This window comes from Ovis canadensis, chromosome 2 (genome assembly GCF_042477335.2).
Source record: "Ovis canadensis isolate MfBH-ARS-UI-01 breed Bighorn chromosome 2, ARS-UI_OviCan_v2, whole genome shotgun sequence".
In the NCBI taxonomy this organism is placed as follows: Eukaryota; Metazoa; Chordata; class Mammalia; order Artiodactyla; family Bovidae; genus Ovis; species Ovis canadensis.
The window spans coordinates 8,965,332-8,991,155 of record NC_091246.1 but is presented as its reverse complement, the minus strand read 5'-3'; the positions used below and the strand labels follow the sequence as shown (position 1 = coordinate 8,991,155).

General features: G+C 43.7%; 1 protein-coding gene across 1 annotated transcript in view; it reads right to left on the bottom strand.

The window, feature by feature from the left end:
* Positions 1 to 18,175: 18,175 nt before the first annotated feature.
* Positions 18,176 to 25,824, bottom strand: part of TNFSF8 (TNF superfamily member 8) — a 32,389-nt gene continuing 24,740 nt past the window's right edge. The window contains exons 3-4 of the mRNA XM_069575290.1: positions 23,546 to 23,617; positions 18,176 to 22,089 (exon numbers count right to left, since the gene is read on the bottom strand). Coding sequence (XP_069431391.1) covers positions 21,695 to 22,089; positions 23,546 to 23,617 — 467 coding nt within the window. The 3' untranslated portion in view covers positions 18,176 to 21,694. The remainder of the gene's footprint in view (positions 22,090 to 23,545; positions 23,618 to 25,824) is intronic.

Sequence of the window (25,824 nt, the reverse complement as noted above, 5' to 3'; positions counted from 1 at the left end):
CTTTGCACAACGTATTTGTTTTTCTCCCCTTACTGCTCTGGCTGGGACTGCAGGGCCAGTGTTGCAAAAGTGGTGGTAATGGACATACCTGTCTTATTGCCAACCAGTGAACAAATGGTCAGTATTTCACCACTGAGTATGGTTTTAATTGTAAGCTTTTGTAAATGTAATTCTTTGGTTTCTTAATATGAAACTTTAAAATAATGATGAGTGTGTATAAGGAGCACTTCTCTTTTCCAGATGTTTCTTTCGCCTGATGGAAGCTCACATGAAGTGTAGCAGCTCTTTTTGCTCTTTGTTTCATTCTGCCACAGGAACGAAGGAGTGGCTTTATATGCTTTGTAAATCTGAGAAGAATATAGTGAACATGTTCCTCTCAAATACTCTCTTTATCTTCCTCTTGGCAGACCCATGTTCTTCTCCAGGGTTCAGGCATGTGAAAAACAGACAGTTTTCTTTAGATAAGGAATTTAGCTAGTCGAGATGACGTACTTGACTCTGAAGCCAAGTGACACCATCTGACTTGGCCTTTCACAGCAGCAGAGTTGATACTTTAACTTCCCAACTGCCTTAATTTTTGCTTAAATTTTCTGTTTGTCCCAGAGCCTGGGTGCAAAAAGAAAGGTCTCGCTGTTTACTGTCTCCTGTCACCCCTGAAACTTGGACAGGACCATCAAGGGATTCTGATACTCGTTGCATCATTTTTACATTTTTTAGAATTTTATTTGTTTATTTTTGACTGTGTTGGGTCTTTGTTGCTGCACAGAGTTTTCTCTCGTTGCAGCGATCGGGGGCTGCTCTTCATTGCGGAGCCTGGGCTTCTCTTTGTGGTGGCGTCTCTTGTGGTGGAGCATGGGCTCTTGGACGTGAGGCTTCAGTGGTTACATGTGCTCAGCAGCTGTGGCTTCCGGGGTTTAGAGCCCAGGTTCAATAGTTGCGGTGCATGAACTTAGCTGCTCCGAAGCATGTGGGATCTTCCCAGATCAGGGATTGAACCTGTGTCTCTTACACTGGCAGGTGGATTCTTTACTATTTAACCACCAACTATTTTTAAATGCAACAAGTTTATCATGAAGAATTTAAAAAAAAAATCTGTTAAGACAGGATGTTTTCAGGGTCTGATCGTCATGAGCCATTTGAGCATCCTTCCCATTGCGCTTATCCTGGCCCTTTCGCCTTCCCCTTTCCTGCTCCACAGCCTTCCTCCTGTGCTTTGGTCCAGTTTCAGCCTCAGACAGAAAACTGCTCAAGACCCTTCCTTCCTTTTTTTTTTTTTTCTTGGCTGCAACAGGTTTTAGTTACAGCAAGGAATCTTTGCTGCAGCTCGTGAGCTTCTCTCTAGCTGTGACTCCTGGGCTTAGTTGCCCTTCAGCATGTGGGATCTTAGTTCCCCTTCAGCATGTGGGATCTTATTCCCCAACCAGGGATCGAACCTGCATCCTTACCATTGCAAGGTGGATTTTTAACCACCGGATCACCAGGGAAGTCCCAACACCGTTTCCCCCTTGAAGCCCTTGGTCTCTCCCTCAGGGCCACCACACCTGCGCAGCTGATTTATCTTATGGATTGCCTTCTTCCCTGTGGGCCTGCAAAGTCAAGGCCCTGCAAAGTCACATCCTGCAGTTATCACAGAAATTCTACCCCAGAAAGGCCCTGAAGTAAATTAACCTCTCAGGGCTTCATTTCTATATCTTAAATTGGTGATTGTCATAGGATACCTGTGAGGATTAAAGAGTTATTTGGATGCAGACCGCTTCTGCGAATGTCTGGCTCTATGTGCTCTCATTAGAAATTAAATATTATTATTAGCTAATATTATCACATTCGTTGGGCTTTTTAAGATATCATCTTTTACTTCTGTCTGGATATTTTGGGTATGTATAACTTATTTTCCAAATTAATTTTTTAAAGCTCTGTAAGAGCACATCTGAGTCTTGTGCTTTTCTTACATTTCTTTGTGCTAGTCAAATTGAGTGTCTGTAGTAGAATAGCAGAATGGTCGTATGGGGATTTCAGAACTTCTTTTCCACCTGTATTTTTAAAATACCATTAGCCTGATCCTTTTTGAACTGGTGATATTTTGGGAATAAAGGATGTGTCTCGATTATGTGGAAATTTTACTTATTTAAGTATTCAGAGAAGGAGATGAAGAAAACTTCTCTCAAGAAATAGCATAAGAACTAATTTGATTCCTAAAAATCTGAGTTAGAGTCCTGGTTTTTCTACTTAGTATTTATTAGCTAAGTGATTTTCATCTCTGATTCTCAGTAAAATAGGGACAATAAGGCCTACTTTTCAATGCAGCATTTACCTTTCTTCTGTATTTTAATGTTCAGATTAAAATAGCAAAAAATCGTATTTATTGAACAAAAATACTACTCAAAAATAGCTGGACTAACAAAAATGCCATAAATCTGTACCACCATCACTAGTACATGTACACATTTGAGTATGAGATATACATGAATTAATATATGTAGTTCAGTTCAGTACAGTTCAGTTCAGTCATTCAGTCGTGTCCAACTCTTTGTGACCCCGTGAACCAAAGCACACCAGGCCTCCCTGTCCATCACCAACTCTCGGAATCCACCCAAACCCATGTCCATCAAGTCGATGATACCATCCAACCATCTCATCCTCTGTTGTCCCCTTCTCCTCCTGCCCTCAACCTTTCCCAGCATCAGGGTCTTTTCAAATGAGTCAGCTCTTTGCATCAGGTGGCCAAAGTATTGGAGTTTCAGCTTCAACATCAGTCCTTCCAATGAACACCCAGGACTGATCTCCTTCAGAATGGATTGGTTGGATCTCCTTGCAGTCCAAGGGACTCTCAAGAGTCTTCTCCAACACCACAGTTCAAAAGCATCAATTCTTCAGTGCTCAGCTTTCTTTATGATCCAACTCTCACATCCGTACATGACCACTGGAAAAACCATAGCCTTGACTAGATGGAACTTTGTCAGCAAAGTAATGTCTCTGCTTTTTAATATGCTGTCTAGGCTGGTCATAACTTTCCTTCCAAGGAGTAAGCGTCATTTAATTTCATGGCTGCAATCACCATCTGCAGTGATTTTGGAGCTCCAAAAAATAAAGTCAGCCACTGTTTTCACTCTTTCCCCATCTAGTTGCCATGAAGTGATAGGACCAGATGCCATGATCTTAGTTTTCTGAATGTTAAGCTTTAGGCCAACTTTTTCATTCTCCTCTTTCACTTTCATCAAGAGGCTCTTTAGTTCTTCTTCACTTTCTGCCATAAGGGTGGTATCATCTGCATATCTGAGATTATTGATATTTCTCCCGGCAATCCTGATTCCAGCTTGTGCTTCTTCCAGTCCAGCGTTTCTCATGATGTACTCTGCATAGAAGTTAAATAAGCAGGGTGACAATATACAGTCTTAATGTACTCCTTTTCCTATTTGGAACCAGTCTGTTTTTCCATGTCCAGTTCTAAGTGTTGTTTCTGACCTGCATACAGGTTTCTCAAGAGGCAGGTCAGGTGGTATGTTATTCCCATCTCTTTCAGAATTTTCCACAGTTTATTGTGATCCACACTGTCAAAAGCTTTGGCATAGTCAATAAAGCAGAAATAGATGTTTTCCTGGAACTCTCTTGCTTTTTCGATGATCCAGCAGATGTTGGCAATTTGATCTCTCATTCCTCTGCCTTTTCTAAATCCAGCTTGAATATCTGGAATTTCACGGTTCACGTATTGCTGAAGCCTGGCTTGGAGAATTTTGAGCATTACTTTACTAGCGTGTGAGATGAGTGCAATTGTGCGGTAGTTTGAGTGTTCTTTGGCATTGCCTTTCTTTGGGATTGGCATGCAAACTGACCTTTTCCAGTCCTGTGGCCACTGCTGAGTTTTCCAAATTTGCTGGCCTATTGAGTGCAGCACTTTCACAGCATCACCCTTTAGGATTTGAAATAGCTCAACTGGAATTCCAGAACCCCCACTAGCTTTGTTTATAGTGATGCTTCCTAAAGCCCACTTGACTTCACATTCTAGGATATAGGTATATTCATTTATATATTATATGAATATATATAAAATGAATGTATATGTTCATATATATGTATATTCATGAATATATGTATATACATATATATATGATAGGGACAGAATAAAGGGACAAAGCAGGTGATTAGATAATTAATCCCACTAGAAGATTGTAAATAGAAAAATATGGGAGACTCCTGTAAATTAACGATTACCCAAGACAGCAGGTTTTTTAAACACAGACCCAAGCAGGCTTGCTTAGCAGCAAAACCATGTGACAAAGGAAGGTGACATGCCCCAAAAGAATAAAAATATATTGGCATGAGACTCACATATTGCCCAGTGAGCTCAGTAAGTTAGGACACACTCTCTGTAAACATAAAAACATAATGTTTTTTTTTATAGTGGACCTAGCTTGACCATGTAGGGACACGAAAACTCCCCTGCTCAACCCGGAGGAGGAGCTGATGATGGAAGCATGAAGTCTACTCAAGAAAGATGAAGACCTTCTTCTCCCCCTCTCCACTTTTCATTTGATTATAAAACTGTAGCCCAGTAAGTGTTCAGGGGATGGCATTTCTCACCTGCCCACTTGTAAACCTCACATGCATTCTATTCTAATAAATCACTTCTTATCCATCACTTTTTCTCTCACTGAATTCTTTTCTATGCTGAGATATAAAGGACTATAGTACTGGGGCTCTTCAGCGCCCCCTGCCCAAATGACACCCAAAAGGGTTTCATATACATACATACATATCCACAGAATGATAATCAGTTGCATTGCATGGAGCATAATTTGCATTTTTATGGAAAAGAATTATTTGCATTACTGTCATTTTTCTGCAGCTTTAGGGGTTGTAAAAATATCAGACAACAAAAGCTTGAAATAATTCAAATTTAGAAGCTAGTTTTAATTTCACTAAATTTAAATATTTCATAATATTTTCCTATACCTCGTGTTTTCTGAAGTAGAAGGCTATACTTGTCAATCCTTTATTTAAAAGGAGCCTTGAGTTAATTATTTTTTAAAAATATATGAATATAGAGCTTACTTAATGAGTTTTTGGATAGAATGTTTTCAGTTTAAAAGAGATTGAACAGAAAAAAATTTGAAGAAATTCAATATAGGAAGTTTTTTTAAGGTGATTTCATCTTCTGTTCAAGTCAATAAATGCTTCATAAGTACCTACCATGTGATTCAAAGAGGAGTAGTAATGATACCTTGTGTCTTCTTGCTGTTGTTCAGTTGCTAAATCATGTCCAACTCTTTGTGACCCCTTGGACTTCAGTATGCCAGGCTTCCCTGTCCTTCACCATCTCTGGGAGTTTGCTCAAACTCATGTCCAGTGAGTCAGTGATGCCATCCGACCATCTCATCCTCTGCTGCCCCCTACTCCTTTTGCCTTCAAGCTTTCCCAGCACCAGGGTCTTTTCCAATGAGTTGACTCTTTGTATCAGATGGCCAAAGTATTGCAGGTTCAGCTTCAGCAGCAATTCTTTTAATGAATATTCAGAGTTGATTTCCTTTAGGATTGACTGGTTTGATCTCCCTGAAGTCCAAGGGACTCTCATATTGGCACCAGTAATATTCCACTACCCACAGTGTTGGGTTTGGCCCCATGTTTGAGTAGAACCTTATGTCTGACACTTTATTTCTGGGAATCTGGATAGTTCAGTCAAGAAAATAGCTATATATGAGTTTCCATAATTCACATAGAACCCAGTTAAGTCCACTTTACTAGTGTAAATTGAAGGTATGTTCTTCTGTCCCTCCAGTTACCAGTTACTAGTTACATCTAGTCTCTGTGTTGTAGCCATGCATTCCGGGAAACTAACTCACTCAGGACAATGCAGATAGTGGAGAGCAGTTTATTACACCGGCAGGCTCAAGGCAGAGTCTCCTCTTAGCCAAGGACCCCAACCAGTTTTTGTGAAAACCTTATATACCCTAAGTGTATGTGCCCAAACCCACCTCCCCAAATTCCCTGAAACTAGTCTGAGCAAAGGAAGAGAAAGATACCATCAAAGTTAACCCACGATTCATATGCCTTAAGCCTAGGTAGTTAACAGTGGACAATTATCAATAGGCCTGTGGTCATGCCATAAGCATAATAGAATGTATGATTCTATTTGGTTACACAGATAATTAGGGTATTTTAGGCAATGGAGAGTCTAGGTATGCGCCCTATGTGGGTTCTTCCATCTGGGGGGTCTGGTTTTCCAGTTGGTATGTCATTTCCATAGATACTGGGCATATATTTCAAAGTCCTCAGTCCGGCCCAAGATGGAGTCCTGTTTTCAAGATGGAGCCTGTTCTGTCTGTTTCCTCCTTCATCTGTATCCAAACTCCCCCTTGGTAGCTGATTGAAGAAAAACATGCACTTCTAAGAGCAAACAATAATTTTCCTAGAAAGGTACATTCAGAATCCCTATTTTAGAAAGAGACATTAAAAAGTCTTTTCAAGAAATATATCCCTGGCTTGTTTAATGTTCTTTATTCTGACAAGGTATAAAACTGTGTTGAGAACCATGATTTTCTGGAGCAGTTTCTCAGACTAATCTGGGAAGTAGGCGTCTAGACAAGTCCTCAGTTTGGCTCAAATACAACTCTTTTCTATTAAAAAAAAATCTTTTCATTACTATAAAGAACTTAAAATCTTCGCATCTCAATCTTCTTTTACTTAGAAAAAGACCTTTTACTTAGAAAAAGATCTTAGAAAAAATTGCTGTTGTTGTTCAGTTGCTCAGTTGTGTCTGGCTCTTTGCTACCCCATGGATTGCAGCACGCCAGGGTGCTCTGTCCCCTCTGTCTTCTAGAGTTTGCTCACATTCATGTCCATTCAGTTGGTAATGCTATCTAATCATCTCATGGGCTTCCCTGGTGGCTCAACAGTAGAGAATCCACCTACAACGCAGGAGACTTGCAGAAGACACAGGTTTGATCCCTGGGTCAGGAAGATCCACTGGAGAAGGAAATGGCAACCTGCTCCAGTATTCTTGCCTGGAAAATCCCATGGACAGGAGCCTAAGCAATTGAACAACAAACAACAGTTGGCATAACTAAAAGTTACCGTCAAATGTGTTTTTCCCAAAACAAAAAACTCATTGTCCTCAAAGGTTAATTCAGGTTCTTGACTTAGAAACCTCCTGGCAGGCTTTTTTTTCTAACTGAAGTCATCAAGGTTTAATAATAAATAAGAATAATATAAGAAATATTTTTCAGCATCAGCCGTCATATTACTACAAGACTGAACTGGGTCACTTATAAGAATGTGTAGGGTTTTCACAAAACTGTGAGCTAAAGAGGTCCAAGTTGTGATTTTAAAATTCTTCTCTTTTTTTATGATTTTGTCTCCTCTTACTGGAAGTTATTCCTTCTCATTGTTTTTGATAGACTTGCCTCAAACCTTTTCTTCTTACAGTTTGTTGCTCATAAAGTTAGGATACTGCCATGGTCAGAGCTCATGAACTGGCCCAGAAGTATTCTATACAGGATTCCAGCAGGCCTGATACTCCCTTCCCACAGCTAACAATATTGAGAAGTTCAGATGGAGGCAGTGGCCAAATGGTTCTCTTTGTGAGTGAATTTAGAAAGTGTGTGTGTGGTATGTGAATATGTACATCTGAATAGATACGGACTCACCAGTAGTACATAGAAGAGTTGGCAAACATTTGGCCCTACAAAGGGCCAAATAGTGAATATTTCAGGTTTTCAGGCCATAGAACCTCTCTTACATCCTAGCTTAACTGAAACCAACTGGTGTCATTTCAGGGGCTCTGCAGACCTCTGGTACCATAGTCCTTTATGTCTCAGTGTAGAAAAGAATTCAGCAAGAGGCAAAGTGATAGATAAGAGTGACTTATTAGAATAGGTTTACAGGGCAGGTGAGAAATGCCACTTACTGCCATACACTTTTATAATCAAAAGAAAAGTGGACGGGGGAGAAGAAGTTCTTTGTCTTTCTCGAGCAGACTTCATGCTTGCATCATCAGCTCCTCCTCCAAGTTGAGCAGGGGAGTTTTCTTGTCCCTCATGTAGGGACAAGAATTATGGTTCACAAATTATTGTTTTTTCTTCTTCTTCTTCTTTTTTTTTTAATGTGTGCAGAGAGCACATCCTAGAGATCATGAACTTAGTGAGCTCACTGGGCAGGATGTAGGTCTTACGCCACCATTGTTTTATTGTCTTGGGGGCATGAGTCTTGGCTTCTGTTGCAGTTTTGTTGCTAAGCAAGCCTCTTTGGTTTTGTGATTAAACAAACCTGCTTCCTTGAGTAATCATTAATTTAAAGAGGTCTCCCATATTTTTAAAATCCCCTAGTGAGATTAACTGTTTAATCACCTCCTTTGTCCATTTACTCTGTTCCTGTCATAACTACTCATTTTGTAATCATTGTAGTACAAAAGCAGTAACAGTAATAGACTGTATGTAAATAAGTGGACACAGCTGTTTTCCAATGAAACTTTATCTACAAAACATGCAACTGCCCCAAAGCTATTGTTTGCTGACCCCAATATAGTATAGTCTGGGTAAGAAATCAGAATACCAGGGGCCCCCTACTCTGCCTCTTACCAGCTGAGTGCATAAGTTAGTTCCCTCAACTGTGATTTGAAAGAGTGGTTTTGTAAACTCGAAAGCACTGTGCAGACATCTAAGATGGTATTCACCAAACCTTTCATTTATTCAACAAATATCTATCATATGCCCACTGTGTGTCAAGAACTCTCCTTGACTTTAGTAATGTGCATAAATCATCAATGTACAGCTCAGCAAAATTTTAAAATGAATACACCCATGTATGCATCCCCTCCAGGTTGAAATACATGCCTAATATATACAGAAATATTACCTCACTAGTGTCTTCTCTCCAAAGGTTTGATAGCCTTTTGGATGCTCAAGTTGTTCTAGCTTCGGTTCTTTCCGATTGACTCCCGTGTCTAATAAAAACTACCCCCAAAATGAAAAAAAAAAAAAAAATCCTAGAACAACAAGGTGCTAGTAGATAAGGGTGAGTCACATAAACTTTGCGGGGGTCACTGATATTGAGCTGTTAGGTGATTGTCAGGTTGGGGTCACAGGGTAAGATGACAGCCTAGTAGGTGGGGGTGGGGTTTTCCCCTGAAGGGAATGGATGTCCAGAGAGTCATTCATTTTTGGGAAGTGGTTAATTCTGGGCAGGAAATGAGTTGGCACTTTGGGTTGGGGGTGGTCACACTTTTCTCTGTCTCTCTCTGGGTCCAGGAAAAGTTGGGTTAGGATTCTCAGTCACGAAAAGGCCTGGATAATTCTGGTAGTGGGGAGTGAGATGTTGCCTGACTGCAGAGTGAGGCCTAGAGTGACTGATATCTTCAGGTTCATGGTTCTCCACTTAGCAATGACAGTGACCAAGAGGAGAAGCCGCCAGTTTCTAAAACAGCCGGAATGAACCATAAAGGTTCAGTGATGTAGAGTAACAGGCTTCAGGAATCCAAAGTAGGGTGTGAATGGTGGAGGACCATGCCAAAATAATTTGGAAGCAAAAATCACTTTATTTTGTAGACATGGGCAGGGGGCATGTACTCTGTTTAAGCCTTGTCTTATTAAGAAGACGACACGCTTGACGAGTGAAGCAAACACATAATAGTGCAGTTATAGTACAAGGTGATAAATGTTTTTGATGAAGATGAGATTACCGAGGCCCAGATTGGAATGCCTAACTTAGCCTGGGCATGGTTCTTGAGAAATAATGCTTGGGTTGAGCTTGTATGAATGAGGTCAGCAAACCAACATGAAAAGGAAGGGCACGGACCTTGTAGACAAAGAAATCGCAGGTGTGAAGCCAGGTGGCTTCGCAGTAGAGCAGTGTCACTACAGTCCTTTGGGATGTGGTTCTCGAGTCAGACTTTGGGCATGTACATCCTGACCCGCTTAAACCTGGACTTGCTGTTGCATTTCTTTGAGCCTCGGTCTCCTCATCTGTAACATGGGACCGGCAGTCTCTCATAAGATGGTGTGAGAATGTAAGAGTCTATAGCCTTTGAAGGCTTCAATACGACGTCCAGAACCTGGTAAAGAAGCATTCAGAAAGTGTTGTTGATTACATGCTGCTGCTGCTGCTAAGTCGCTTCAGTCGTGTCCGACTCTGTGCGACCCTAGAGACAGCAGCCCACCAGGCTCCCCCGTCCCTGGGATTCTCCAGGCAAGAACACTGGAGTGGGTTGCCATTTCCTTCTCCAATGCATCAAAGTGGAAAGTGAAAGTGAAGTCGCTCAGTCGTGTCCGACTGTGACCCCATGGACTGCAGCCCACTAGGCTCCTCCGTCCAAGGGATTTTCCAGGCAAGAGTACTGGAGTGGGGTGCCATTGCCTTCTCCTGTCAATTACATAGATTCATATAATATTGAGCTAGGTGTGAACAAGGAGAATAGACAAATCAGGTCCAACTGAGACTGTGTTTCCAAGGGTAAGACTGTAACTTTGGCCATAGAAATTAAGCCTCCTTCAGCGTTTTCTTAATTTTTCTCATCTTGCTGGGTCAGCCCCATGACGGGTGCCCTTTCTTCCCTTGTCATCCTCCGTACCCAGTGCTGTGTGCATCAGGCCAGCTGGTACAAGGAAACTAACCATGAGAGCAGAAGGCAGAGTCAGGTCCTGGCAGTTCTGTCTCCGATGCCCGTGCCCTTGGTAGAGGGAACGGAATGTTGAAATACTTGAGCTGGTTTTCCCTTGGAGCCTTCCAGTGGCAAGAAGAAGCTTCGATTCAGCATTTTCCTGCTTCAAACCAACTGCAATGATAGCCTCACCCACTGATTCCCTGTCTTGCTGCGGGTGAAATTTACTTTTCCGAGTGCTGCCTTTGTGCCAGACACAGATCCAGGTACTGGGGGTTCAGAGAAGGATTCTTGCTTTCCAGATGCTTTATACTCAATGGGGAAAAAGACTCACCGACACCGGTAGTCCAGTGCTGCCATGAGGGAGACCAGGGAAGGGCCCCTCAACACTCTGTGTCCAAGTATTCCTTTGGCTTATGCAGGCCAGTTTTCCCCAAAGCAGCGGTCCACAACCTTTTTGGCACCAGGGACTGATTTCGTGAGAGACAGTTTTTCCATGGACGGGGGGTGGGAGGGAGGTTTGGGGATGATTCAAGTGCATCAGATGTATTGTGGACTTTGAAAGACGCTTACTCCTTGGAGGAAAAGTTATGACCAACCTAGATAGCATATTCAAAAGCAGAGACATGACTTTGCCGACTAAGGTCTGTCTAGTCAAGGCTATGGTTTTTCCTGTGGTCATGTATGGATGTGAGAGTTGGACTGGGAAGAAGGCTGAGCGCTGAAGAATTGATGCTTTTGAACTGTGGTGCTGGAGAAGACTCTTGAGAGTCCCTTGGCCTGCAAGGAGATCCAACCAGTCCATTCTGAAGGAGATCAGCCCTGGGATTTCCTTGGAAGGAATGATGCTAAAGCTGAAACTCCAGTGCTTTGGCCACCTCATGGGAAGAGCTGACTCATTGGAAAAGACTCTGATGCTGGGAGAGATTAGGGGCAGGAGAAGAAGGGGACGACCGAGGATGAGACGGCTGGATGGCATCACTGACTCCATGGACGCGAGTCTGAGTGAATTCCGGGAGTTGGTGATGGACAGGGAGGCCTGGCGTGCTGCGATTCATGGGGTCGCAAAAAGTCGGACACGACTGAGCGACTGAACTGAACTGAACTGAATGCCGCCGCTGATCTGACAGGAGGTACAGGTATGTAGCCTGGAGATTGGGAACCCCTGCCCCAAAGTATAAAAGCACCCCCGGGTGTCTGTGTCACAGACACCTTTGCTGGTCAATGGCTAGCTTTTCTGGCCGCAGATGAGCGATGGCTCCGGTGAGTTTGAGGAATCTTCATTCACCTTCATTCCCCTTAAGCGTTTCCTCTCCCCACCATCAGATGCCCCCGTGAATGTGAAATGCAATACAATTACTTCACGTTTGTGTGCTTTTCAAGCTTGTGGTGTGTTTGTTCTCCCACAGCTTTGGGAAGGATTATGCTTCTCATTTTTCAGCAGAAGAAATTTCAAGAAATTTCAGTTTAAAGAGTGTTTGTAACTCATGAAGCTCCTCATGTCAATGATTGCCTGGCTCAGGATTCAGACTCAGGTTCTAAGCTGCCCTTTCTCACCTGCTGACCTCAGACTTGTTTTCTGTGTTTCCTGGCCACAGGGAAAGTACGGTACATCCCCGTCTCTCTACCATGGCCCGAGCTTTCGACATATTGGCCAAAACTCTGTCCCAGCTCTTGCCTAAGATTCTCGGGGGAGAGAGCTGGGCCAGAAAAGCAAATGTGAAAAACTCAGTGATAGTCATTTCAAATAAATACCGTCATAGTCACTTAATGATGCCCTTGGCAGTGTCCAGACCTTCACATTTGTGTATACAGCAGAAGGGAAGGAAGAGTTAATTTCCCAAAATCAATTTGGGGGAAACTGGGAAGCATAATGGGTTCAGAGTATTCTCCACTTACCAGGGAAAGTCATGGAAACCAGTGTTGCTCAAACCATTAGGTGCCTGTGAATCTCTTTTGGATCTTATTAAAATGCACATTCTGTTTTAATATGTCTGGTTGAGTGTGAAAGTCTACATTTTAGTAACTATCTTGTGATGCTGAGGTTGCTAGTCCCAGGGCACAATATGGATACCATGGATTTAAACCACTGACTTTTAAACTTAGTTTACATTGTGGGAGCTCAATCCTGGGGCCTGGGGCCTAACCCTAGAGATTCTAATTTAACAGATATGAGATGTGGCTTGGGCATGAGGAGTTTAAGAAGTCTTCCGTTTGGCTCTAAGGTGCACTAAAATTTGATTTAAACTTTCTAGGCAGAGTGTCACCAGCTATGACAGGATTCCAATAGCATATAGTCTTATAGAGATAGTAAGAGAATAGCAAGAAGAGATAAGCAAGCCTTCCTCAGTGATCAGTGCAAAGAAATAGAGGAAAGCAATAGAATGGGAAAGACTAGAGATCTCTTCAAGAAAATTAGAGATAACAAGGGAACATTTCATGCAAAGATGGGTACAATAAGGGACAGAGATGGTATGGACCTAACAGAAGCCAAAGATATTAAGAAGAGGTGGCAAGAATACACAGAAGAACTATACAAAGATCTTCATGACCCAGATAACCACGATGGTGTGATCACTCACCTAGAGCCAGACACCCTGGAATGCTAAGTCAAGTGGGCCTTAGGAAGCATCACTACAAACAAAGCTAGTGGAGGTGATGGGATTCCAGCTGAGCTATTTCAAGTCCTAAAAGATGATACTGTGAAAGTCCTTCACTCAATATGCCAGCAAATTTGGAAAACTCAGCCGTGGCCACAGGACTGGAAAAGGTCAGTTTTCATTCCAATCCCAAAGAAAGGCAGTGCCCCAAATTTTCAAACTACCACACAATTGCGTCCATCTCACATGCTAGCAAAGTAATGCTTAAAATTCTCCAAGCCAGGCTTCAACAGTATGTGAACTGTGAACCTCCAGATGTTCAAGCTGGTTTTAGAAAAGGCAGAGGAACCAGAGATCAAATTGCCAACATCCACTGGATCATTGAAAAAGCAAGAGAGTTCCAGAAAAACATCTACTTCTGCTTAATTGACTATGCCAAAGCCTTTAATAAACTGTGGAAAATTCTTCAAGAGATGGGAATACCAGGCCACCTTGCCTGCCTTCTGAGACATCTGTATGCAGGTCAAGAAGCAACAGTGAGAACTGGACATGGAACAGCAGACTGGTTCCAAATTGGGAAAGGAGTACATCAAGGCTATATATTGTCACCCTGCTTATTTAACTTATACGTAGAGTACATCATGTGAAATGCCAGGCTAGATGAAGCACAAGCTGGAATCAAGATTTCTGGGAGAAATATCAATAACCTCAGATATGCAGATGACACCACCCTTATGGCAGAAAGCAATGAAAAACTAAAGAGCCTCTTGATGAAAGTGAAAGAGGAGAGTGAAAAAGTTGGCTTAATAGTTAGCATTCAGAAAACTAAGATCATGGCATGCAGTCCCATCACTTCATGGTAACTAGACGGGGAAATAATGGAAACAGTGAGAGACTTTATTTTGGGGGGCTCCAAAATCATTGGCAGGTGGTGATTGCAGCCGTGAAATTAAAAGACACTTGCTCCTTGGAAGAAAAACTATAACCAACCCAGAGAGCATATTAAGAAGCAGAGACATTACTTTGCTGACAACATCCCTCTAGTCAAAGCTATGGCTTTTCCACTGGTAATGTATGGATGTGAGAGTTGGACTATAAAGAAAGCTGAGTGCTGAAGAATTGATGGTTTTGAACTGTGGTACTGGAGAAGACTCTTGAGAGTCCCTTGGACAGCAAGGAGTTCCAACCAGTCCATACTAAAGGAAATCAGTCCTGAATATTCACTGGAAGGACTGATGCTGAAGCTGAAACTCCAATACTTTGACCACCTGATGTGAAGAACTGACTCATTGTACAAGACCCCAATGCTGGGAAAGATTGAAGGTGGGAGAAGAAGGGGACAACAGAGGATGAGATGGTTGGATGGCATCACCGACTCCATGGACATGAGTTTGAGCAAGCTCTGGGAGTTGGTGATGGACAGGGAAGCCTGGCATGCTGCAGTCCATGGGGTTGCAAAGAGTCGGACACAACTGAGCAACTGAACTGAACTGAACTGAAGAGATGGATTATATAGCAAATATTACACCTGACTTATAGAAAAGGTTTAATGAAATAAGTCAAGGTTTGTTTTTTCCAAATTCTCTAATGGCAGGGGTGGATTTTGTCTTTTGAAAATTTGCCCTCTCTTTAATCAGCATTCTTGACCCTCTTGAGTGCTATATAACATTCGTAAGAGAGAAGATGGCTTTCAATCTTTTTAATTTTTTTTTTTTGGTGGCTTATTTGGTATTTTTTCTCTAGAATAGGGCCCATGTTCGAAGAGATTTTCTTTGGTTACTTATTTAAGAAATATTGCTATGGAACAGCTGTCTGGTATATCAGGAACTGTGCTAGACTATGAGGACTGAACACTGAATAAGACTGACAGGGTCCCTGCCGTTGAGGACTTTGGATGTTGGAGAGGAGCTATAGGGAAAACCAGGGGTGGACAGTAAAGTGTCATGCAGTTAGGGTTGGGGCAAGAATGAGAGCAGACAGCCCGGGATCAGGTTCAGCCAGAAGAGCCGGAAGGACTTTGTTGAGGAGCTCAGAACAATGATAGGAGTTAATCAAGTAAAAGGGAGTGAAATGAACATTCCAGGAAGAAGGAAAAAACATATGCAAATACTTGGTGGGAAGGCTGAACACAGAAGGTTTGAGGAATTGGGAGAAGTTCAGTGTCATTTGAGTGGAGGACGTAGGAGGTGGGAGGTGAGTATAAAAGTGTGGTGCTGAAGAGAAAGGCAGGCTCTAGAGAGAGACAGGGAGAAGGCGATGGCACCCCACTCCAGCACTCTTGCCTGGAAAATCCCGTGGATGGAGGAGCCTCGTGGGCTGCAGTCCATGGGGTCGCTAGGAGTTGGACACGACTGAGCGACTTCACTTTCACTTTCCACTTTGATGCATTGGAGGAGGAAATGGCCAACCCCTCCAGTGTTCTTGCCTGGAGAATCCCAGGGACGGGGGAGCCTGGTGGGCTGCTGCCTCTAGGGTCGCGCAGAGTCGGACATGCCTGAAGCGACTTAGCAGCAGCAGCAGCAGAGAAAGACAGAGCTGGTTTGGAAAGCCTGGATTTTAGGTAGGCTGGGCTCATAGCAGCTGGTGCGTGGATGTTGCAAAGTGAGTGTTCACAAGCCAGGGCTTGGATCCCAACTCTGCCACCCCTGGCCTGTGTGATGTTGACCACACCGCTGTGTCTCAGAGTCTCAGTGTCACTGTTGCCTGCAGTGTGGGGGTAATAATGCCTCCCTCCTAGGGCCGATTTGAGGATTGAATGAGAGAGTGCATGACAAGTGTATAACATATAAGAGCTTGATAAGTGATCATTATTGCTGTCAGTTCCAAGAACAATGGAAAGCTGTTCTGTCTGGAGGTGTAATTTGTAAAGAGTGAGACAAGGAGGTGAGTTAGGAGGGGAAGGGAATAGTGCACATGAGCTGGAACCAGAGGACCCACACATATTGGACAGATATTGATTGGATGGGAGGTAGGAAACAAGGGTCATGGGAGTCTCGGGTAGTCCTTGGAACTTGGACATGGGGATGGTGACAAGTGTGGGATGTGTATCATGAGGTCGGTGGTATACATGTTGAGTTTGTATCCATCAGGGATCAGTTGCAGGGAGCAGACTTCAGTCCAGCTTGTCTAGCAGGAAGGCATTTATCTCAGTGTATTAAATGGCTTGGGCTTCCCAGGTGGTGCTAGGGGTAAAGAACCTGCCTGTCAGTGCAGGAGACTTAAGAGATGTGGGTTCAATCCCTGGATCGGGAAGATCCCCTGGAGGAGGTCATGGCAACCCACTCCAGTATTCTTGCCTGGTGAATCCCATGGACAGAGAAGCCTGGTGGGCTACAGTCCATTTGGTCGCAAAGAGTTGGACATGACTGAAGCAACTTAGCGTTCATGCATTAAATGGCTTACAGATTGTCAAGGGCTGAGGAAGCAGAATCCAGGTTGAGCTCTCAGGAGCAACCTCTAAGGCTGCTCCTAGGAACTGAGCCTCTGTGGTCCCTGCTGTCTCTTCAACAGTCTTGCAGTCATGAAGTTGCCCCCTCTACAGCCACAACATCACCATTTCAAACAGGAAACCACCCCCAGTAAGGAAGCCGCCGGTACTGCCAGCTCTAGAACCAACGCGAATCTGGAACAGACCATGTCAGCAGAATGCATACTCCTCTCCTTACAGCCAGGCTCGCCACACCTGCAAAGCTGGACGCTGGAACCCCGGCAGACCCCTGCAGCTACAAGATAACCACAGCACTCCACAGCTGTGCGTGCTGAGTGAGTGGATGAACATTCCAAAACCTAAGACCAAACCATTCTAAAGCCTGAGCTGCAAGGGAATAAGGAAAGTGTTTTTAACTTTCCCACCTGTGGGGCAGGGAAAAGCAAGCTTGAACAGTTGTGGAATGTGACTCACGAGAACATTATAAAATCAGTTCAGGTGATCACAACAAGATTATTTCCTTAGTCACAAATAAGGGTAAGTTTACTTAATGAAATGTTTGTCTTTGGGGTGTGTGTGTGTGTGTTGTTTATATGTACACACACACATGCAGTTGTTTGCAAAGGAAGGTTCCCCCCCCCCCCCCCGGGGTCATGGTAAAAAAGTGAAACAAAGCTTGAGAGCCACTGCGCTAGTCTTTGAGTTCAGCCTTCCACTGCAAGGTCTCAGAGAGAACTAGAGCGCAGTAGCTACTGTACTGGACTGGATTTTCAGAAAAGAACCAAACTGAATGTAGAGATGATGCAGTCAGTGGCAAGAAAATGTCATTTGAAGGCAAGGGGGTTGGTTCAGTCACCCAGAGAGACAGTGTGGAGTGTGAAGAGAAAAGGGACTTGAGCCCAAGGAACATGGACGTTTGGTCTCGGGAGAAATTTCCTTCTGGTGTTGTGCTTACCCCTCTTGCAGACTGGATTTTTCATTCATTCTCCAGAAAGAGAACCAGGTCCAGGGGAGCCCTGGAGTGCTTTGGCAAGACGTTCCAAGCACACGCTAACTAGAGCTGATTTTGCAGTATCCTGGCAGAGCTGTGGCACACAGGCTGGCACCTGGCCTGGGGCCTGACACCACACTGGCACTCTGGACTTTGTGTGGGATGGTAGTACAAAGCAGAGAGGTTCTTAGGAAATACAGAAATGGCTCTTTAGATATCAAGGCTCCAGCTTGTGAGTTGTGACCACAGAGGAGTCTAAACCCTCACTGGTGAAGGCGAACTTAGTAGCTTTAGGGTACTGTTTCTAATTTTTAAAGAGAACTCTTTTGCTATATTGAAAAATGGTAACAAGGGATGGGAACTAGGCAGGAAGATCCTTACTGCAGCAAGATCAGAAGGCAAGCTACATCCTTATCCATAGGAGAATGAGCATACTCTGATGTATTCAAACAATGAAATAGTATAATAGCACTTAGATGAATGAGCTACTAATAGAGCTCTGTGTGTTAGCTTAGATAAATCTCAGAACTTTAATGCTATATGAAAATTTCAAGTCACAAAATGCCATATAAAGTAGGATATCATTTATTGAAAATTTAAAAAACACACAGACTTGTACTATATATTTCTATGGGAAAACAAATATAAAACTATATAAGTGAAAGTATTAGTCACTCATTTCAGTCACGTCCAACTCTTTGTGACCCCATGGACTATAGCCCCCCCAAGCTCCTCTGTCCATGGAATTCTGCAGGCAAGAATACTGGAGTGGGTAGCCATTCCCTTCTCCAGGGAATCTTCCTGACCCAGGAATCAAACCCAGGTCTCCTGCAGAATAGCAGGTGGATTCTTTACCATCTGAGCCACCAAGTGAAGGGGACATGACTCCCAGGCTGTAGGGGAGGGCACAGGGATGTGAACAGAGTGGGGAGGCTTCAGCTCTACATGTATTTTTTATTGTTTAAAAGAAGCAGAAGCAAATATAGTAAAATATTAATAGTTATTAAATATTGGTGAGTCATGGGAGAAATACTACTCTGTTCTTTTCATAATTAAAAATAAATACAAGAATATATAAATTTTGCAGTGCCCAGAGCAATAATCAGGCTTCTTCCCCTGACCCCAGGTTAAGCAGGTGTCCTGTAAAACAATTATTAGGGGAAAGTGTCTACACACACACATACACATATGCATATATAGAGTATACATATATGTACATGCATACAAACATACCTACTCACACACACATATATGTACACTCACCTATCTATGTAACCTCAAATAAAACAAAAAACTTTTAATTTTTTTACTGCAAAATATTATTCGTATCATATATTTCTTCATTTTCTGAGAGATTAAACATTTACATCATGGGACCCTAAACTTTTTCCATGATTTGACCATGTACAAAAGTCTACAGACCACCTGTCTCACATTAGAATGATGACCCTGGATTGTTTTGAGAGAGTCAGGGAGAAACACAAGAATCCCCGAGGACTGAAGCCTGCTGCAGGGCAGAGCTCCTTTGTGCTCTCAACGGCCTTGTCCCCCAGTGCCAGGAGAGTCAGTGGTGTTCCAGGGATTCCGGAAGCCTCCTCTGCTCGGTGAATCCTGCCCACTTTTTCCTGCACTCCTTTCTTTAGTGCCTGATCCTATCAGCAGCCCCCTGGACGTGCAGGGCCCTTCTCCCAGCCAAGAATTGTGTGATGCGGGGATTCTGAGAAGGAATTGGATGAGGAAGTCACAGAGGCATCCATGTGTGATGGAGAAATGGGGTGAGGAAGAAGTCACCAAATGTGGAGAAAGACAGTCCTGTGAATTCTCCCAAGGGCAGAAATACATTTACACTCACTTGTTATTATTCATCAACTTGTCCGTCACCCTCCTCTGCAAGTTCTACAAGTACAGTGTGTGTGTGTGTGTATGTGTGTGTGTGTATGTGTGTGTGTGTGTATGTGTGTGTGTGTATGTGTGTGTGTGTGTGTGTGTGTGTTGGGGATGGGAGAGGGCAGAATGAGGGAGCACCAGAGGAGTTTTTACCAAAGAGGCATACGTTTAGGCAGCCTGGACTCCCAGTTTGAAAAATGACTTATTTTACTTGCGTAGATGGTGTCATTTGCACACAGCATTTCCAGGGGGGTTGGTAACCCTCAGGGAGCCGCAGAATTCCATTTTAAACTTTCTAGGCCATCTACTCCCTATGGGTAGCCGTTCCCTTCTCCAGGGGGTCTTCCCAACCCAAGGACTGAATCCAGGTCTCCTGCATTGCAGGCAGATTCTATACCATCTGAGCCACCAGGGATTCTCTATTATCCCTATATTGGGTTATTAATGATTATTACTATGATTATTCTCTTATAATTGTTTGTCTTGCTACTGGATTCCTTTAAATCCTGTGTCTTCAGATGCTGGCTTTCAGGCCATTGCTTGACAGAGACTGAGATTAGGAACCCCTCAGGAGGTAAATATCAGGTACCACTGCTCTGGAGTGTTGGTTAAAAATGAAAATGGAAACTTTCTCAAGTTAATTTATGAGACAGTAGAAAATTTACGTAGCTTCCACACCCTTAGGTTGCAGATACTTTTTCCAGAACGCATGAGCTGGTTTAAGCAGGATACATTTGTCCTACAGACTTAGGGTGTAAATGCCACGTGCCCCCTTATTCTGTGGCTTCAGGTCCTCAAAACCTATGTTTTTTTTATCACAGACCACTTGACTTGCTGAATTCAACATCTCTTCCAATGCCCACTCCTCCCAAAGAATCTACTCCAGAAAGTGTTGAAGAGAGATGTAGACTTTACTGAACATTTCTCAGTGGAGACCTAGGAAGCAGTCAATGTAATACCTGGCTCAGCACATTACTTTAATCTTTCCCTTAGCCATTTTTATTCTCCGAAATCCCTCTCATCCATACCACCACTGCTGTTCTTTTATTTCCCTTCTTTTAAATCATTTCTAGCCCTTCTCTGACAAACTTTCCCGAGTTCCTACTCCTTTCTCTTCTTTCCTCCTAATTGAGAAAAATGCAAATTTTACTCCCTTCCTTTACATAGCAGTTAAGGCATTCCTTTTTCCTCTGAGGCATAACTTCATGAGGGTATATTTCAAGTCAGTGGTCCTTCTCTCAAACAAACAAGGTGCTCCCTCGCAGACGGACAAATGTAAACGTAGGTTGAAATGTCCTGACCGTCCAGATCAGGAGAGGAGGCGGCCGTTCATCATAAGTCCTCACCATTTTCAGAGTTATCATTGTCTGTCAACAACACAGTGAGGCCTTAAAAACCCTCCACAGAATGGTTTCCTGTGAGCTGTTTGAAGTGGGGAAAGAGTTCATGTGGGAGACAGCAGCCGCTCTTACCAAACGGCTGATCACCTTGACGGCTGCGCGCTGAGTGCTTGCCGAACTCGCGGCACTTTCCTGACGGGAAACAAAAGCTGTCTGTTGCCTTATTGTCAGTCTCAGTTCCGGCAGAGTCAAGCCTGGCCGGGTGGTTTTCCAAATACCCACAAGGTATTAGATTCAGGATGGTCAGTTTTGCACACTTTAGATCCTACTGTTCACTCCATTTGCCAAGCAAGGTGCCCTGAACCTCGTCCCCAAATCCTGACTCTGCTGAGGTGACACGGCAGCCAGTAAGTACCATCAGTTTTATGCCAATGTGGGGGCCTTTCCTCTGGCTGGGGGCTTCGGGAACAGTGCCTGGAACCTTAGTTCTCAGGTATGTGATGAGAGAGGCTTGGCTTTTCTGACATGAAATCCAAGTTCCAGGGAAGGGAGAGGACTAGCTCCAGGTCACACAGTGAGTTAGTGATTGGGCTGGGCCTAAATCCATCCCTTCTGGTTCCCGTGTGTGGCTCTGTCCGCCAGGCCACATTGAGTCCCCGCCTTCTATCTGGAAGATACTTCACTCAGAAGTCTCTTTTTAACCCTGAGTTGGATCTTCCCAGGGGATGGAAGTGTACTATTTAATTCCCTTTGTGTTTTTCAGTCTTGGCCTAAAGTTTTCTTTTTTTTCCCTAAGTGTCTGGAAGGATAAGTGCTGTGTGGTAGGGAGTTGCTTTCTTCCCAAAGGCCAGGAGGGGTGGTTCAGTCTGAACTACTGTATAAGAAGATGGACAACACATTCTCAAGGGGAAAGGTGTTTGTATCCACATACTGGAATTTATCCACCTTGACTGATATGGTGGTGTTGACCTGGAGGTGTTCCAACAAGAACTGGGAGAGGTTCTGGTATATGTTTTTGGCTTGTGCTCCAGACTCACACACTGTCACCAGGGTCTGCTTTTTAACGTCTTTGTTGATGAGGAGCTCCAGCTTCAGGTCGACGGAATGCTCTGGGCATTTCACAAGAAACTGCAGTTGGCAGATGATGAAGTACCAACCTGGGAACTGGATCACCAGGTTCTCATCCTGATATCTGACTCCATGGATGATGCCATCTTTGTTCCAAGACAACTTGGTTTTGTTTATATGCTTTGACACTGGAAGGAGAAAGACAAAAGGACCTCAGAGTCATTAGGCAAATTTCGGATGCAGATTGGAAAATTTGAAATCTTTATTCAAGGTTCCCCATTCAAGCCCCGTGTTTTCTGTAATATTTTCCGCTGGTTCAGCCATCTGGAATATCTTCCAGATATTATGTCACTGCTAGGCACTGCTGAGTGTTTAAGGTACAGGTACAAAACCATCCCTCTGCTTTTGTAAAGCATAAAGCTGGAGGGTCAGAAAACACACAGTCCTAGACCTTTACCCCCTGCAGAGGTAACTGTTTTCCACTTAATCATTTTATCATTCTGTTATTATTATTATAAGTTCTACTTTTCCCTTTTCAGACTATAAGTTCCTGGACTGTATTCCTTATAAGTTTTGGGCTATCATGGACATATATTCAATCAATCAATGAACATTTGATCAACAGGGGACTGCTATTGGGTAAGCACTGCACAAAGTATCAGAGAAAAAGCATTCAGTTTGGTTCAGTTAGTAAGTAATTCAGGCATCAAGAAGTCTAGGAGAACCTCAGTCTGTTCTTTCACATTCAGATGTGCCCCTTAACTATTCATTTTCTGAAGTTTTAAATGTCTTCCTCTCTTTAAAAGGGCAGCCAGACATCATTGTATAGAATAAGTTCACATTAAGGGATTCCTCCCAGCTGGGATTTATAGAGGAGCAGAGAATTAGCAGGCCCTCTAAACAGACATGTTGGTGTCAGAAGCCAAGTCTGAGTCTTTTCACTGACAAGTTAAAATCAGCCCTGATGGGTCCAGGTGTCTTTCAGAATTGGGAAGCTGGCGTGTTCATTTTAATTGCTTCCCTTTAAACCTCATTGCAATTCAACTGAAGAATGAGAACTAATCTAACTGCAAAATTGAATTTTGAAAATGAGCAGGATGGCTATTGCAGAGAATCTTGGCCATCTCCTCTGTACCTCATCTTTCCTAGCATAAATGCCTCTTATTATTTCATCTCTAAGGGACCTCTTACCTGAAGCATGCTGCAATATGCAAATGGGGCCTGTGCCAACATGGTCATTAAGCTATCAGTCTGGACACCAGGAAGTTTTGTGACTCTCTTGTGAATGACTTGATAGAGGCAGAGATTAAGAGCCTGCTTCCCACATACGAGGGAAAGGACAGTACCCTTGGCCTGCAGCCAGTAGGTGAATGAAGAGGGGTCGGGGTGGAGCACCGATTCCCCCACAGGCCAGGGAGGCAAACTTCAAGGAGTGGATGAGGCTTAGGAAGCAGGAATCTTGCCGCTTTTGAGAGTAATGCTCTCCCCTCTCCCCCAAGCCATTTAAATTCAAATTATAAAAATTATCACACAGGTTAAACAAAATACACATGCAGGTCACATTTGCCCGTGAGCCTCTACTTGTGACCTCTGGCCATAGGAGTGACCCTCATATGGTTGGGGTTCCTGGTGTTGGTTACTGACCTTGGAGGTAGGCCCATGATTTCTTGAATGGAGCTCTTTTCAGGATACATGAGATGTCCTCTGAGCAATTCCCTAAAAGTAAGACCACATGTTAAATGCCTGTCTCTGCTCTGGTAACTGGAGACACCAGATCTTTTCCCATGACCCTTTGATGGAGATAGTTACTATTCTGTTTCCATTTGGGGGATAAAAGGAAAACCTGTTTATTTCTCATTTTGCCATCAAGTACCTTAGGAGTTTTTTTTTTCTTTAAACTTGATTGCTTCCACATGGACTTTTACAAAAGCTTGTGGAAGTTGGAGGAAGGAAACCAACAGGGCCTGAGTTCCTGTATGTACCTGGTGCCATTCTTGTCGCTTCATATACTCCACCTCACTGGATCTCTGCAACAGCTCTGTGAGAGAGGGCTGACTAAGCCCCTTTGAGAGATGGAAAGAAGCATGGGCACTAGACAAATTCAGTGTGTTGTCCTATGTCACTCAGCCAGGCAGTGGTGGACAGCACACTGAGGCTGCTAGGAATTATCGCCATCCTTCCTTTAAGGGTGCACGTCTGTGTATTCCAGCTGACTGAATGCTCAGAATAGCTCTGCAAGGCTCACCCTGATGTCCAGACATGATCAGCAATACAAGGTCACTGCAAGTTGGAGGAAACCCTGATATCCACTCCCATGTCTATCTGATTTCAGAGACCAGGCTTCCTCCTCAAGGCCATTTTGCCAGACAGGAGGTAAACACATCCTAGTGTTCAATTTTAAAAGGATATAAGATCATAGAGACCTAAGCAGGGAGCCTGCTATATGGAGCTTCCTTGGCTGGGAGAAAAGACAAGGTTTATGTCATTGTGGAATTTAAGAAATCAGAATATTTTAAATGCATTCACTGGTGATGGCAGCTTCATTTCTTAGTATAGTCATTATTTTGTATGCACAGAACCAAACCATACATTTCCTGCAACGACTCATGAATTCAGCTTATTCTGGACATTTTTTTCTTCTCATTGAGTCTTGGTTTCCCTAATCTACAGAACTGGCAGATCTAGGATCTGACATTGACATCTTTTTGATGGTGTCACCAGAGATGACAAAGACGACCGATGATTCCATCTGTCAGAGACTAGGCGGCCATTCAGTCGAGGTGACCACATCCTAGCCGGCTTGCTCACGGGGATTTTAGAGTAGCATCTGTTGGACTCACAGTCTTCCCCATCGCCCTCTGTCCTGGCCTGGGAAAATCCCTCCTGGCATTCCTTACAGTGGGGGCTTGCAGTGGTAGAAAGTTAAGTGAAGAGTTCCCCCTGCTGTCTGAACATGCTCACTGCTAGAGGCACCCCCAGCAGAAGCAGGGCTCTCTCTTCATTCTTATCTCCCCTGGAGGCATGAAGAGGCTCTGGTCCACAGGTCTCTTGGGTGAGGAGGGCTGGAGGGCCAGCTGCCCTTGTTCTTTCGTTCTTTTGATTTCATCTCTCACTCATCCTCCAGCTAGGGAATCTTGTCCTGCCTGCAGCCCACACTCTTGGGGTGTGTACAGTCATAGCAAGGAGGCAATGAGGACTGCTCCTTTTTTTTTTTTTTTTTTTGAGCCATGCCCCACAGGGCTTGTGGAATTTCAGTTTCCTGACAAGGGATTGAACCTGGGCCAAGGCAGTGAAAGCCTGAATTCTAACCACTAGACCACCAGGGAACAGAGGGGTTCATTCTTAAATGTGCTGTGGCTATGAGTAGAAGGCCCAGCCTTCTCTTTTTGGGGCGTGGAACATCAGGTCCAGAGAATTGCAGAGAGACATGTCTGGCTGTGTCTCTTTGCTCGGAACCGCTTTCTGACCCACTGTGACTTCGGGATCGGGACCAAGCTCCTCCCCATGGCATTTGTGTTCCATTGTGTTCTAATCCCTAATGAACTCTGCAGTCTCTCCGCTCGCCTTCCCTCTTCCCGCTGTTGCCTCTTGTACTTGTTCCAGCAGTAGCAGTGGTGGTGCTGGGAATAATAATGCTAGCTAGTACATAGTGACTAATGGCTATTTTCTTTTTACTCTGCTAAGCCTGTTACATGCATTATTTTATTTCAGTCTCACCATCATCCCACAAGAAAGGTGCTCTAGAAACTTCCCTCTTGTATATAAGGAAATTGAGTCTTTAAAATGTTACGTGGCTTGTCACATTTTCAAAGCTAGTCAGTGGTAGAGGGGCAATTCAAGCTGAGGCTGTCTGACTCTAATGCCTGAGTGGATTTTTGACCATTCTACTGGAGGTTGGGCCCTTGGGATGCCCCTAGTTACAC